Here is a 12108-nt window from a genome sequence, read left to right as displayed (position 1 = left end):
TAGGGGTCATTCAACACTGTTTACGGTCATCAGAAGATCACAGTGTTGTCAACACTTTGCCATTCTTTTATCTGCATGACTTTAGAGAAATCATTTCACATATCAGGCCCCTCAAGAACTGTGAAGGAATATGATCAGTCACAAACTCAAAGGCCTTCAACGACCAGGACTATGGCAGGCCAACGAATGTATAAAACATGATCTAGCAAACACTTTGTGGAGACAAATTTGGTCTGAGAGTCATCAGCAAGCCTTTGAGGATATCATCCTTAACCTCCCTTTTAACTATAAATTTATTTTCTACATTTTCACTTTACTTAACTATGATTTAAAAAGACAAAGCTTTTTAAAATATATTTTTTATTAACCTATAATGTATTATTTGCCCAGGGGTACAGGTCTGTGAATCATCAGGCTTACACATTTCACAGCACTCACCCTTTCACATACCCTTCCCAATGCCCAGCCACCCTATCTCTCTCCCCCAATCCTCCAGCAGCCTTCAGTTTGTTTTGTGAGATTAAGAGTCTCTTATGGTTTGAAAAGACAAAGCTATTTTATCAGTCATCAGTACATGTGGCTCCCTTTGTTTTTCCTGAAGCCAATTTCACACTTCATAAGCAATCAAACCCTCAGCCAAGAAACCAAAGTATCTACCACAGAAAGATAATTGGCTCCTTTACAAATATCTTCAATCTGTTTTGAAGAACTCAATACAAGTGCTCTTATGGTCACACCTAGAAAGAAAGAGTAATCCCAATTTTAACTCTAAGACCATACTCAAGGAGGGGCATTCAAAATGCACAAAATGCACAAAAAAGTCATCACTTAGTTTGACCTTTTTGCCGCATGAAAAGTCTTCTCCTTTCATTGCTTTATGTGCCTTTGTCTCGCCATCCTAAGATCTGTAATCACTGTGTGATGAGAAACTACTTAGAATTTCCTTTTATTCCTTTCCCTCTCCACTCCCAAATAGGATGCTGTTGCTTACACAGAAAGAGTCTCAGTAGTGACTCAGATTTATAGGCAAACTAGAGTCATTCCAGTAGCTCTCGTGACTATTTCCTTAAAAACAAGGTGAAGCACTATTCTATTTCCCAGAAGCACTGGACCATTCTTCCCATAGCAGAATCAGTACATGTCTCCTTCCATGAGTCATCCTGGTTTTTCAGAAATTCTTACTTCATCTCAATATCAATTAGAAACCAGGTATATGACCTCGTGAACCCTACAGTCACATACTTAGTCACGGGTGGTGAATAAGACGAACAAGAAGAAAGTAGGATGGTGGCAACACTGGGTTCTACAAACTTTCATCTTGTCATGTGACATGTCAACTTGTCATAAGACATGTCAACTGGTCATGTGACATGGTATGGAAGGATTGGTTATTCCATGAGCAATTTTTTGGATGATATAAATTACCAAGTATTCATTTCAATGAGGAAGAAAGCAGACAGGCAGAAAGGAAAGCATCTTTCCATGATGTTGGAATTGCTGCCTCAGCAATTGAATCCACCAATCTAGAGGTCAATGGGCAACCACAACTCCAGGAAATGAGCTATGTCCTGGGGGTCATCAGCAGCTGGCCAGGGTATATAAAGGGCCCAGGAAGGGACAGAGACATTCACACCTGACAACACCCGAATCCTCTCACCAGTCCAACCCTAAACAACCTCAGACATCACCATGTCCGGATCCTGCTGCGGCTCCACCTGCTCCTCCTCGGGCTGTGGGGGAGGCTGCTGCCAGCCCTGCTGCCAGCCTTGCTGCCAGCCCTGCTGCTGCCGCGACCCCTGCTGCTGCCGCCCTGTGTCCTGCCAGACCACCGTGTGCCGCCCCGTGACCTGCACCTGCCGCTGCACTCGCCCCATCTGTGAGCCCTGCCGCCGCCCCGTCTGCTGTGACCCCTGCGGCGTGCAGGAGGGCTGCTGCCGCCCCATCAGCTGCTGTCCCACGTCCTGCACGGCCGTGGTCTGCCGCCCCTGCTGCTGGGCCTCCACCTGCTGCCAGCCCATCTCTGTGCAGGCGCCCTGCTGCCGCCCCCCCTGCTGCCAGCCTGCTCCCTGCCGCACCACCTGCAGGACCTCCCCCTGCTGCTGAATAGCCCACTGAGAAACATTCCCAAGTGTTGAGAAACGTAAAAACTTTTCCCAACCCAAGGGATCAAATGAGAGATTCCTTTGCAACCTACATGCTCTTCAACAACTAACTCAACAGTAGCTGTCTATCCGTTTTCCCACATAATTACCAGTTAATCCCACCTCTCTTCTACAATCTTTAGAAACATCCCAACTTTCGCCATTTGAATTCTAGGCTTGAAAAAATTAGTGAACAAAGATCAAAGTTCCTCTTGAATGGAGCTCTACCCCACTGACTCATCATCACATCTCTACTATTATAAGATGGGATACTTTTCCAGGATATCATTATATTTATGATGGGGGTTTGCATGGTAAAATAATAAAAATTTTATCTCTGGGAAGCAAATGGGTTTCTCTTTATTGTTTATTAATTTTCAAAAGCTTATTTTTAGGTTATGGTATGGTATACATAATCAGAAAAAAAAACAAAGAAAGAAGGGTTTTTCAGGGACTTTTTTTTTTTAGCTTTAGGAACAATTCAGGTGCAATAGCAGTTCAAATAATGTAGAACCTCTTGGTGTGAGGTACTTTTATAGCTCAAGCCACAGGTTTTGTAGTGATGCTGAGGAAATGGAGAGACTACATGTTTCTCTGATCATGAACTTGACCAATGAGTAATCCCCACACATGTGATAAGGGGGAGGAAGACTAATTTAGAGCTGCATTTATAGCCTGATTTAGAAAACTGTGCAGTGATTAATATAAGTGGTACCTGGGAATCCTGAACCACTGAAGGCCTAGGCTAGAAGAAACACTATCCCATCTGTCCTACAGCTCCCCTCCAGTACTACTATGGCCAATTCTGATTCTAATAGAGTCATTGCTGCTGGAAAAATGAGATAAGAAGCTGGAATCATTCCTGTAGAACTCTACTTTCACCATTCATGTTCAACATAGTATTAGAAGTCCTAGCAACAGCAATCAGACAACAAAGAGAAATAAAAAGTATCCAAATTGGCAATGAAGAAGTCAAACTCTCTCTCTTTGCAGATGACATGATTCTTTATATGGAAAACCCAAAAGACTCCACCCCCAAACTACTAGAACTCATACAGCAATTCAGCAACGTGGCAGGATACAAAGTCAATGTGCAGAAATCAGTGGCTTTCTTATACACTAACAATGAAAATACAGAAAGGGAAACTAGGGAATCGATTCCATTTACTACAGCACCAAGAACCATAAGATACCTGGGAATAAACCTAACCAAAGAGGTAAAGGATCTGAACTCGAGGAACTACAGAACACTCATGAAAGAAACTGAAGAAGACACAAATAGATGGAAGACCATTCCATGCTCTTGGATCAGAAGAATAAACATTGTTAAAATGTCTATACTTCCTAGAGCAATATATACTTTTAATGCCATTCCAATCAAAATTCCACCGGTATTCTTCAAAGAGCTGGAGCAAATAATCCTAAGATTTGTATGGAATCAGAAGAGACCCCAAATCCCTAGGAAATGTTGAAAAACAAAAATAAACCTGGGGGCATCACGTTACCTGATTTCAAGCTTTACTACAAAGCTGTGATCACCAAGACAGCATGGTGCTGGCATAAAAACAGACACATAGACCAGTGGAACAGAGTAGAGAGCCCAGATATGGACCCTCAACTCTATGGTCAATTAATCTTCGACAAAACAGGAAAAAATATACAGTGGAAAAAAGACAGTCTCTTCAATAAATGGTGCTGGAAAAACTGGGCAGCTATATGTAGAAGAATGAAACTCGACCATTCTCTTACACCGTACACAAAGATAAACTCAAAATGGATAAAAGACCTCAACGTGAGACAGGAATCCATCAGAATCCTAGAGGAGAACATAGGCAGTAATCTCTTCGATATCAGCCACAGCAACTTCTTTCAAGATATGTCTCCAAAGGCAAAGGAAACAAAAGCGAAAATAAACTTTTGGGACTTCATCAAAATCAAAAGCTTCTGCACAGCAAAGGAAACAGTCAAAAAAACAAAGAGGCAACCCACGGAATGGGAGAAGATATTTGCAAATGACAGTACAGACAAAAGGTTGATATCCAGAATCTATAATGAACTCCTCAAACTCAACCCACACGAAACAGGCAAACATATCAAAAAGTGGGCAGAAGATATGAACAGATACTTCTCCAATCAAGACATACAAATGGCTATCAGACACATGAAAAAATGTTCATCATCATTTAGAACTCCAAATGACTTTACCATTAAAACAATCCCCAAGTAGTTGAAGTGGTAAAACATTAATCCACACTGGGCATATCTACCTGTCCAGAGAGATGAGGCAGGCCAGGTAAGCTCTGTGAAGGTCTGGAACTTAAATGACTTTCTTCATTGCTGGATTCCCACTGATCTGTGCCATACTTGGCACACAGGATAAAATCAGAATTTGTTGAAGGAGGGAATGAATAAGTTCTACAGGGTTGCAAGAGAAAAACATCTCTATCCCTCACTGATTCTCTCCTCATGCTGGACATGTACATTCTTCTAATAAAAATAAATAAGCCACCTTATGAAAGAAGTGTTTTTCTTGAAATATGGTAAAAAAAAAAAAAAAACTTCTCAACAAGAAGTCCATTGCAGTCAAAACATTTACACGCACAACAGAGTCTTCTCTTTAGTAAGGGTCTATCTACTGATATATAGAAACTGGACTTGTGAGCCTTTCTACACATTCTTGGACACCATTTAAAAAATTCTCCCCTCTCAGAATTTTCTTTGTTGTCTTCCTACAGAATTCCTTGTCTTACATTAGTTTCTCAGATGTAGAATTCTTTGTGTACTCCCAAACTTATCATCATTATTGAACTGTGCTTATTTTCATAGTAACTCCATGCCATGGTCAACCACAGTGGTTGGTGTGGATCTGGGTAAGCCTGCAAGACTATGCAAGCAGAATGATCAGAAAGGAGGCTTGCACCATAGCCTTCAGCCACAGATCTACAACAGAATCAGTTGTAAAGTAAAAGATCAGAACCAAGCAAATCCAAAGACAGAGTCTACAAAGTGGCTGAGGGAAGTGATTTTCCTCAGTCCCAAATGACTGAGAATCACAGCTGGCTCTGGGAGCAGGAGTGTGCTCAGGCATAGTGCATGGGGAGATAAGGGAACAAGATACAGGGTATGACAAAGCAGGCTTGGAGACCACTTTTGGCAGGATCACTGCCTGGGTGCTCTATTATGATGGCAGACTGCAACCTTCATCTAGATGGTGGTGTAGGGGCCAAGGGCAGTCTGCCCCAAAATGGGCCACTTTGGCATAAACATTTTCCTGAGTTAAAAGCAATCAAAACCCAGCAGATTCAGGAAATGTTCTTTACCTCCCCTGCAAATACCTGCCTCTACCAGGAAGAAATCTATTAATAAAGATTTCTCTTTATATAAGACACGTATCTGCTAATAGGGCAAACTTTGTTTTCCAAACATCTCCTCTCACCTTCCAGCTAATGGTCTTTCTCCCCAGACCCCCACCTCTCTCCTTAGCTCATGTAAGTATCATGTTGCCTCAATGTCTTTGGAATTTCCATGGCTGTGTGGATTCCCCATAAGTATGCCATTAAATTTTATTTTCTCCTCTTAATCTGTCACATGTCAATCTGGTTTTTAGTCCAGCTAGAAGAAATTTAAAGGGTAGAGTAAATTATACCTTCTCAACAGTGGCTTTGTTCATAGTGCCTCATAACCACTTCGTTAGGTCCAACTTTAATGCTATCTCCTTAGGGTATGTTTTGGAATTTTTTAAAAGATTTTATTTATTTATTTGACAGAGAAAGAGAGATCACAAGTAAGCAGAGAGGCAGGCAGAGAGAGGGGGGGAAGCAGACTCCTCGCTGAGCAGAGAGCTCAATGCAGGGCTCGATCCCAGGACCCTGAAATTATGACTTGAGCTAAAGGCAGAGATTTAACCCACTGAGCCACCCAGGTGGGATTTTTAGAAAGCTATGTGGGAGATAATTCTTTGAATTCCTGAGGATATGGGAAAGACATAAGAATCCTTTCAAATAACTCTAAAAATTAGCCATTTCATAAATACCAACTATTTTAAAGATAAATTAACTGTTAAAATTCATACATAAAACAGATGTTCCTTAATGGCAGGGGAATATGATAACCATATTCCATTCTTCAGCTTACAAATAATGTTCCCACAGATGTTTTTGCAGTAAGTTCTGGCTCCAACCTAGTAGGTGTATGATCTTAGGCAAGTCACTTCTCTACTTCCTTATGTGTAAAATGAGGAATACAATACCTATCTCATAGGATTATTGTGAGAATTAATACATGTATTTGTTTTAGCACAATATTTAGAATATAGTTGTTAGAATTCAATGATACATTATTGTGAAGATTTAAAAAATGCAATTTTCCATGGTTTGGAAAGCTACGACTATGGAAAATAATGAGCCCATATCTAAGACAAATTAAAAAAAAAAAAGCCAAAGTCACAGTAACAGAGAATAGAACAGGGATTACCAGAGGCTGAGTTTATATTGTACATTGTGTACATAAGGAACCAGATAAGTGACTTGTCTAAAGTCACACACTCATGACACCCTAGTGTTGGAGCCAATACTGTGGGATGCTGGGGTGAAGAAATAATTAAGAAAAAAAAATGGTACAGTGGTGGTTGCCAGGGGCCGGGGAGAGGGTTTCAATGGGTAGTTACTGGGGTTTTTTGTTTTGGTTTGGCTTTTTTAAAGATTTTTTTTTTTATTTGTCAGAGAGAAAGAGAGAGAGAGCACGCACAAGTACGGGGAGTTGCAGAGGGAGAAGCAGGCTCCGCACCAAGCAAGGAGCATAATACGGGACTTGATCTCAGGCCCTGGGATCATGACCTGAGCTAAAGGTAGCTACTTAACTAACCGAGCCACCCAGATGTCCCAGTGGGGAGTTAGTGTTTAATAGGTACAAAATTCTAGTTCTGAAAGATGAAAAGAGTTCTAGGGGCACCTGGATGGCTCAGTCAGTTGAGTATCTAACTCTTGATTTCAACTCAGTCATGATCTCAGGCTCATGAGATCAGGTCCCACCTCAGTCTCTGCTCTCAGTGTGAAGTCTGCTTGGGGTTCTCTCTCTCTCTCCCTCTGCCCACCACCCTCTCATTAATTAATTTTTAACTAATTATTTAATTACATCTTTTTTAAGAGCTCTAGAGATGGATGGTGCTAATGGTTCACAGCAGTATGAATATATACCATATCACTAAACTGTACACTTAAAAAGTATATGTTATATATGTATTTTACCAAAATTTAAAAATTGGGGGAAAAAAAACCACACTGATGACAAGACGATAAGATGGATTCCTATAGCTCCCAGAAGTACACAGTAAAACTTCTTTTACTGAGATACAGAGGGAGAAGCAGTCCTTTATTATTTTCCTGAACTTGTTTTGTCCAGGAAGCTTAGCAGTGGAAACAGACACTCACAACTTGGGGAATTCACTTCCACTATTAGTAAGAGCATGACAGCTACTCTGTGTCATCAAAACATCAATTGGCAAAACATCACTGAATTATAAAGATAATTGGACACTTTGAAGTTAGGGTCATTAAGTTCATATTTGAACCATAAATAGCAAAATATAATGGGTCTCTATTAAATAAGGAAAGCAAATGGTCTTTCACGAGTACCTGAGCACCTAAAAAAAAAGTGTCTAGGAAACTTGCTAAACTATCAGTGTCATTTCAGAAAAAATAAACACAAACAAGGAAATGATCATGTGTCCTGGGGGTCATCAGCAGCTGGCCAGGGTATATAAAGGGCCAAGAGTAAGACAAAGATATTCACACCTGACAACACCCAAATCCTCTCACCAGTCCAACCCTAACCAACCCCAGATATCACCATGTCCGGATCCTGCTGCGGCTCCACCTGCTCCTCCTCGGGCTGTGGAGGAGGTTGCTGCCAGCCCTGTTGTCAGCCCTGCTGCCAGCCCTGCTGCCAGCCTTGCTGCCAGCCTTGCTGCCAACCCTGCTGCCAGCCTTGTTGCCAACCCTGCTGCCAGCCTTGCTGCCAGCCCTGCTGCTGCCGCGACCCCTGCTGCTGCCGCCCTGTGTCCTGCCAGACCACCGTGTGCCGCCCTGTGACCTGCACCTGCCGCTGCACTCGCCCCATCTGTGAGCCCTGCCGCCGCCCCGTCTGCTGTGACCCCTGCGGCGTGCAGGAGGGCTGCTGCCGCCCCATCAGCTGCTGCCCCACGTCCTGCACGGCCGTGGTCTGCCGCCCCTGCTGCTGGGCCTCCACCTGCTGCCAGCCCATCTCTGTGCAGGCGCCCTGCTGCCGCCCCCCCTGCTGCCAGCCTGCTCCCTGCCGCACCACCTGTAGGACCTCCCCTTGCTGCTGAGCAGTGCATCAATTACTGATGGTCCCCAGTAGAAGATGGGGTCCATCCATCCTGTTCTTCATGAAAGAATAGCACGCCTTTTCTGAGAAGTCCGTTTTGTATCTCTTCACCCTAGCTTGGAGTAGGCGCTGAACCCCTTTTTCAGTCTGACTACTCATGAAGAGTGCCCTGTCCTCCCAGGAACCCTGTCTAACTCCTCAATCATGTCATCTGTTTCCTAATAAACTTAGTATTTCCAGCATAGAAATCATGGTCTTTGTGATACTTTCTTTTAGTAGGTTCTGTCTGTTTTGTCCACAGATATTCAAAGCAAGATGCAGAATAATCCTCTCAACTTGTTCTCTAAAATAACCCGTCTGGGTAGTTTCCTTATTATCCTTGTAAGTGGAATTTATAAGGCACAGTAACCAAGTGAGAAAAGTGGACACAGCTAAATCTTCATCACACAGAGAGAGTCAGATGTGCTCACAATCCAGACATGCCAAACATCTGGGAAATGTCCTTGAACAATACCCGGTAAGGAGGCTGCATCTAGGCTGATGAGGGTTCAGTCACTGATCTGATACCTGTTGGCAAGCTTAGAAAACCCAGTGTGTTAGAGGTGGAAAGAACCTCAGGCAACATCTGGTCAAACACATTTGTGAAGCTGGAGAGCAATGACTAATGAAAGATAGAGTAAGTTTCTTATTAATATAATCACTGATGTCCATTAAAGTTCCAGGAGACCATATGCCCCCTGACATTAAGCCCTTAAAAGTCAAACACTTCCTCTCAGTATGGTAGGAGACATGTTCTTCTGCCCAGAGTAACTCTTTGGTCTTTTATAGACAAGAATAACTGTGGTTTTGGATAATTCCTTTCTATGTGTTACAGATCTGGTAGTCATTTTGAGTGTTATTCAGGGTGTCAAGTCTTGTGGGTACTGAATCGACATTGGCTCTCAAGGCTTCTCACCTTTATGCTCAGGAACTGGGCAGTAATGGCATTTTCCAAGTAAACTAATCAATCACTGTCAGTCTACACATTGTTAAATATCTACTATGAACAAGACACTGAGCCGACCACACTGAGAGAATATGAAAGAATAAAGAGAGCTCTTGCTTCAAAGAAGTTACAATGTATTTAGGGAGATGAAGTATAAATAAGAAAAAAAGTCAAATAGTACATACTGCAAGCAATATAAATATAGAAGAAATGTCAAGTAGTTAAAAATAGTTGAAGATTGTAAACTTACTAGGAAACATGTACAATTATCTTGTCATTTTTAAGTCAGAAATAAACAAGCTGTAACATAATCAACTATTCTGTAAGGAAAATGTATTCTGCATGTTTAGGTATATTTATGCCTAAAAAATTATCTAAAACATGATGCAACAAAATATAAGAGTAACTGGGGATAATACTCAGTTTCTTCTTTGTAATTTTTATTTACATAATTTTAAAATGAACATATATTTTCCTTTTAATGGAATGTACTGTCTAAAACCTGTATCTATTTTGGGAAAAATATTTGAACCTTTTTCATGATTATGCTCTGCTTTTAAAAACCTACCTATCAGAGTCTAAATGGATGTAAAGCAGATAATTAGCAAATATTTGTACTCAGAAGTATTTTATTATATATAGAAGAGAATATCACTATGGTATATATGATGGACTTTCTGATACCTTTAAACTGATCAAATTATTAAACACTGATTTGCATTTTAACTCTTTGGGATCATCTCAACTGCTTAAATAAGGTGTGTAATTTGATATATCCCAATTAAAATTTGTTTCAATTGTTAGCAGTTTTAAATTACAGGTATAATTATTTTTGTCCATTTGAATAGACAATTGAGAATTAAGAACATAAGACAATATTTTCCATGTTAAAATTTGATCATACTGTTACTTTAAATGATAGTGTTAAATAAAGTCCTAGCATTAGTAATACAAAATATGTTTGCCCTTCACCACCAGGAATCTGTCTAAATCAGCTGTAAGGCTTTTTTTAATGGAAGTTTTTCTAAGAGCTCACTCTGTGTTGCATGGACTGTGGGGTTCTCAGTACAGTTCAGGCCACTATCCACAATTCTGACACATATTCTTCTTATAGGTTTTACAACAATAACCTAACTCCCCTTTGAGTAACTGGTGTTAAAAACACGGAGCTCTATATCTTCCTTCCAGGCATTTTTATTTTACTTCATTATTACTTCATTTATTTATTTCATTATTAATGAGACTCTCCAATAGGTTATCTTATTTAGTGTATATTCTGTGGTAACTGAATAGAGTGGTAACTGAAAGAGTGGGCCATTTGCCATATCAAATATGCTCACCTTTATTCTAAATTCAAAAGCTAGAGGTTATAAAGGTACCACATATTCACTTAATAAACATAAGACAGTTGCTAAGTGCCAGGCACTGTTCTGAGCCAGTGACAAATAATAGCTTATTTACTGTCACAACAACCTGGGTGTGCCCTATCATTATCCTTCATGGCCCAAGGACACGCAGCCAATAAGTGGCCAAGTTTTCAGTGAAGGTTACCTAGTTTTAGGATGAGCGGCATTAAAAAACGCTCTGTGGCTTGCCACCAATGTCAAATCACAGAGTTCTGTGGCACAAATTACTGAAATTGGACCCATATTTTCTCTGCCTACACATGAAGCTTGAATATGGGCTGGGGATGAGGATCTTAGACTAACACTAAAACTGCTTTCTGAGAGAATTACGGACTTTCTGTGGATCTTTACAAAGGAAAAAGAAAAAATCTCTTTGGAATGATTTTGGATCACAAGTGTTCAGAGTAGAGAAATTAGTCTTGTTAACTTAAAGTTTTATGTATCCTTGAAAGGCTCCCTTTACATAAAATGTGATCATGAAAACCCCCAACAATATGAAAAACTGATGAGACAATGTGTATTGAAAAGAGCACAGGCAACAAAAACAAAAACAAAAAAATCAGTAAGTGGGACTACAAATAACAAATAAAAACAAAAAGCAAAACAAACAAACAAAAAAAACCAATTTGACTGAAAAATGGGCACAGGACCTGAATAGATATTTTCCCAAAGAAGACATACAGAGGCCAACAAGGTGCCCAACATCAGTAATTATCAGGGAAATGCAAATCAAAACCACAATGAGATATCATCATACCTGTTAGAACAACTAGTATAACAAGATCTAACAAATGCTAGTGAGGATGTGGAGAAAAAGGAACCTTCCTTGGTGTACTGTTGATGAGAATATAAACTGGTGAAACTACTATGGAAAATGGTATGGAGAATCCTCAAAAAATTAAAAACAGAACTAACATATGACCCAGGCAATCCCACTTCTGGGTATATATCTGAAGGAGACAAAATCATGGCCTCAAAGAGGTTCTGTACTCCCATGTTCACTACAGCATTGTTCACAAGAGCTAAGGCATTAAAGCAATCTAAATGTCAAATGATAGATAAATGCATATAGAAAATGAGATATATGTATACACACACACATATGGCATATATATGAACAATATATATATGATGTGTGTGTATATTCCAAGTCTTAGAATAACTGTGTTTTTTTAAATATTTTATTTATTTATTTGACAGACAGTGATCACAAGTAGGCAGAGAGGCAGGC

The 12108-nt window shown here is 40.4% G+C and overlaps 2 protein-coding genes and 1 pseudogene across 3 annotated transcripts in view; all 3 read left to right on the top strand.

The window, feature by feature from the left end:
* Positions 1-12108, top strand: part of LOC309851446 (uncharacterized protein) — a gene marked incomplete at both ends in the record, with an annotated part of 110077 nt that overhangs the window by 85260 nt on the left and 12709 nt on the right.
* On the top strand, positions 1690-2485 carry LOC309851199 (keratin, high-sulfur matrix protein, IIIA3A pseudogene; annotated as a pseudogene). Its single transcript has one exon. The product of its transcript is annotated as a keratin, high-sulfur matrix protein, IIIA3A pseudogene (transcript).
* On the top strand, positions 7990-8734 carry LOC309852196 (uncharacterized protein; the record flags this gene model as incomplete). The annotated part of the gene is made up of 1 exon (XM_082708494.1): positions 7990-8734. One exon carries the CDS (start codon positions 7990-7992, stop codon positions 8485-8487), a length of 498 nt encoding a protein of 165 aa, XP_082564620.1. The 3' UTR covers positions 8488-8734.

Source organism: Mustela nivalis (genome assembly GCF_964662115.1).
Source record: "Mustela nivalis genome assembly, chromosome: 17".
NCBI lineage: Eukaryota > Metazoa > Chordata > Mammalia > Carnivora > Mustelidae > Mustela > Mustela nivalis.
The sequence above is the reverse complement of the archived record's forward strand: the minus strand, read 5'-3'. Positions and strand labels throughout refer to the sequence as shown.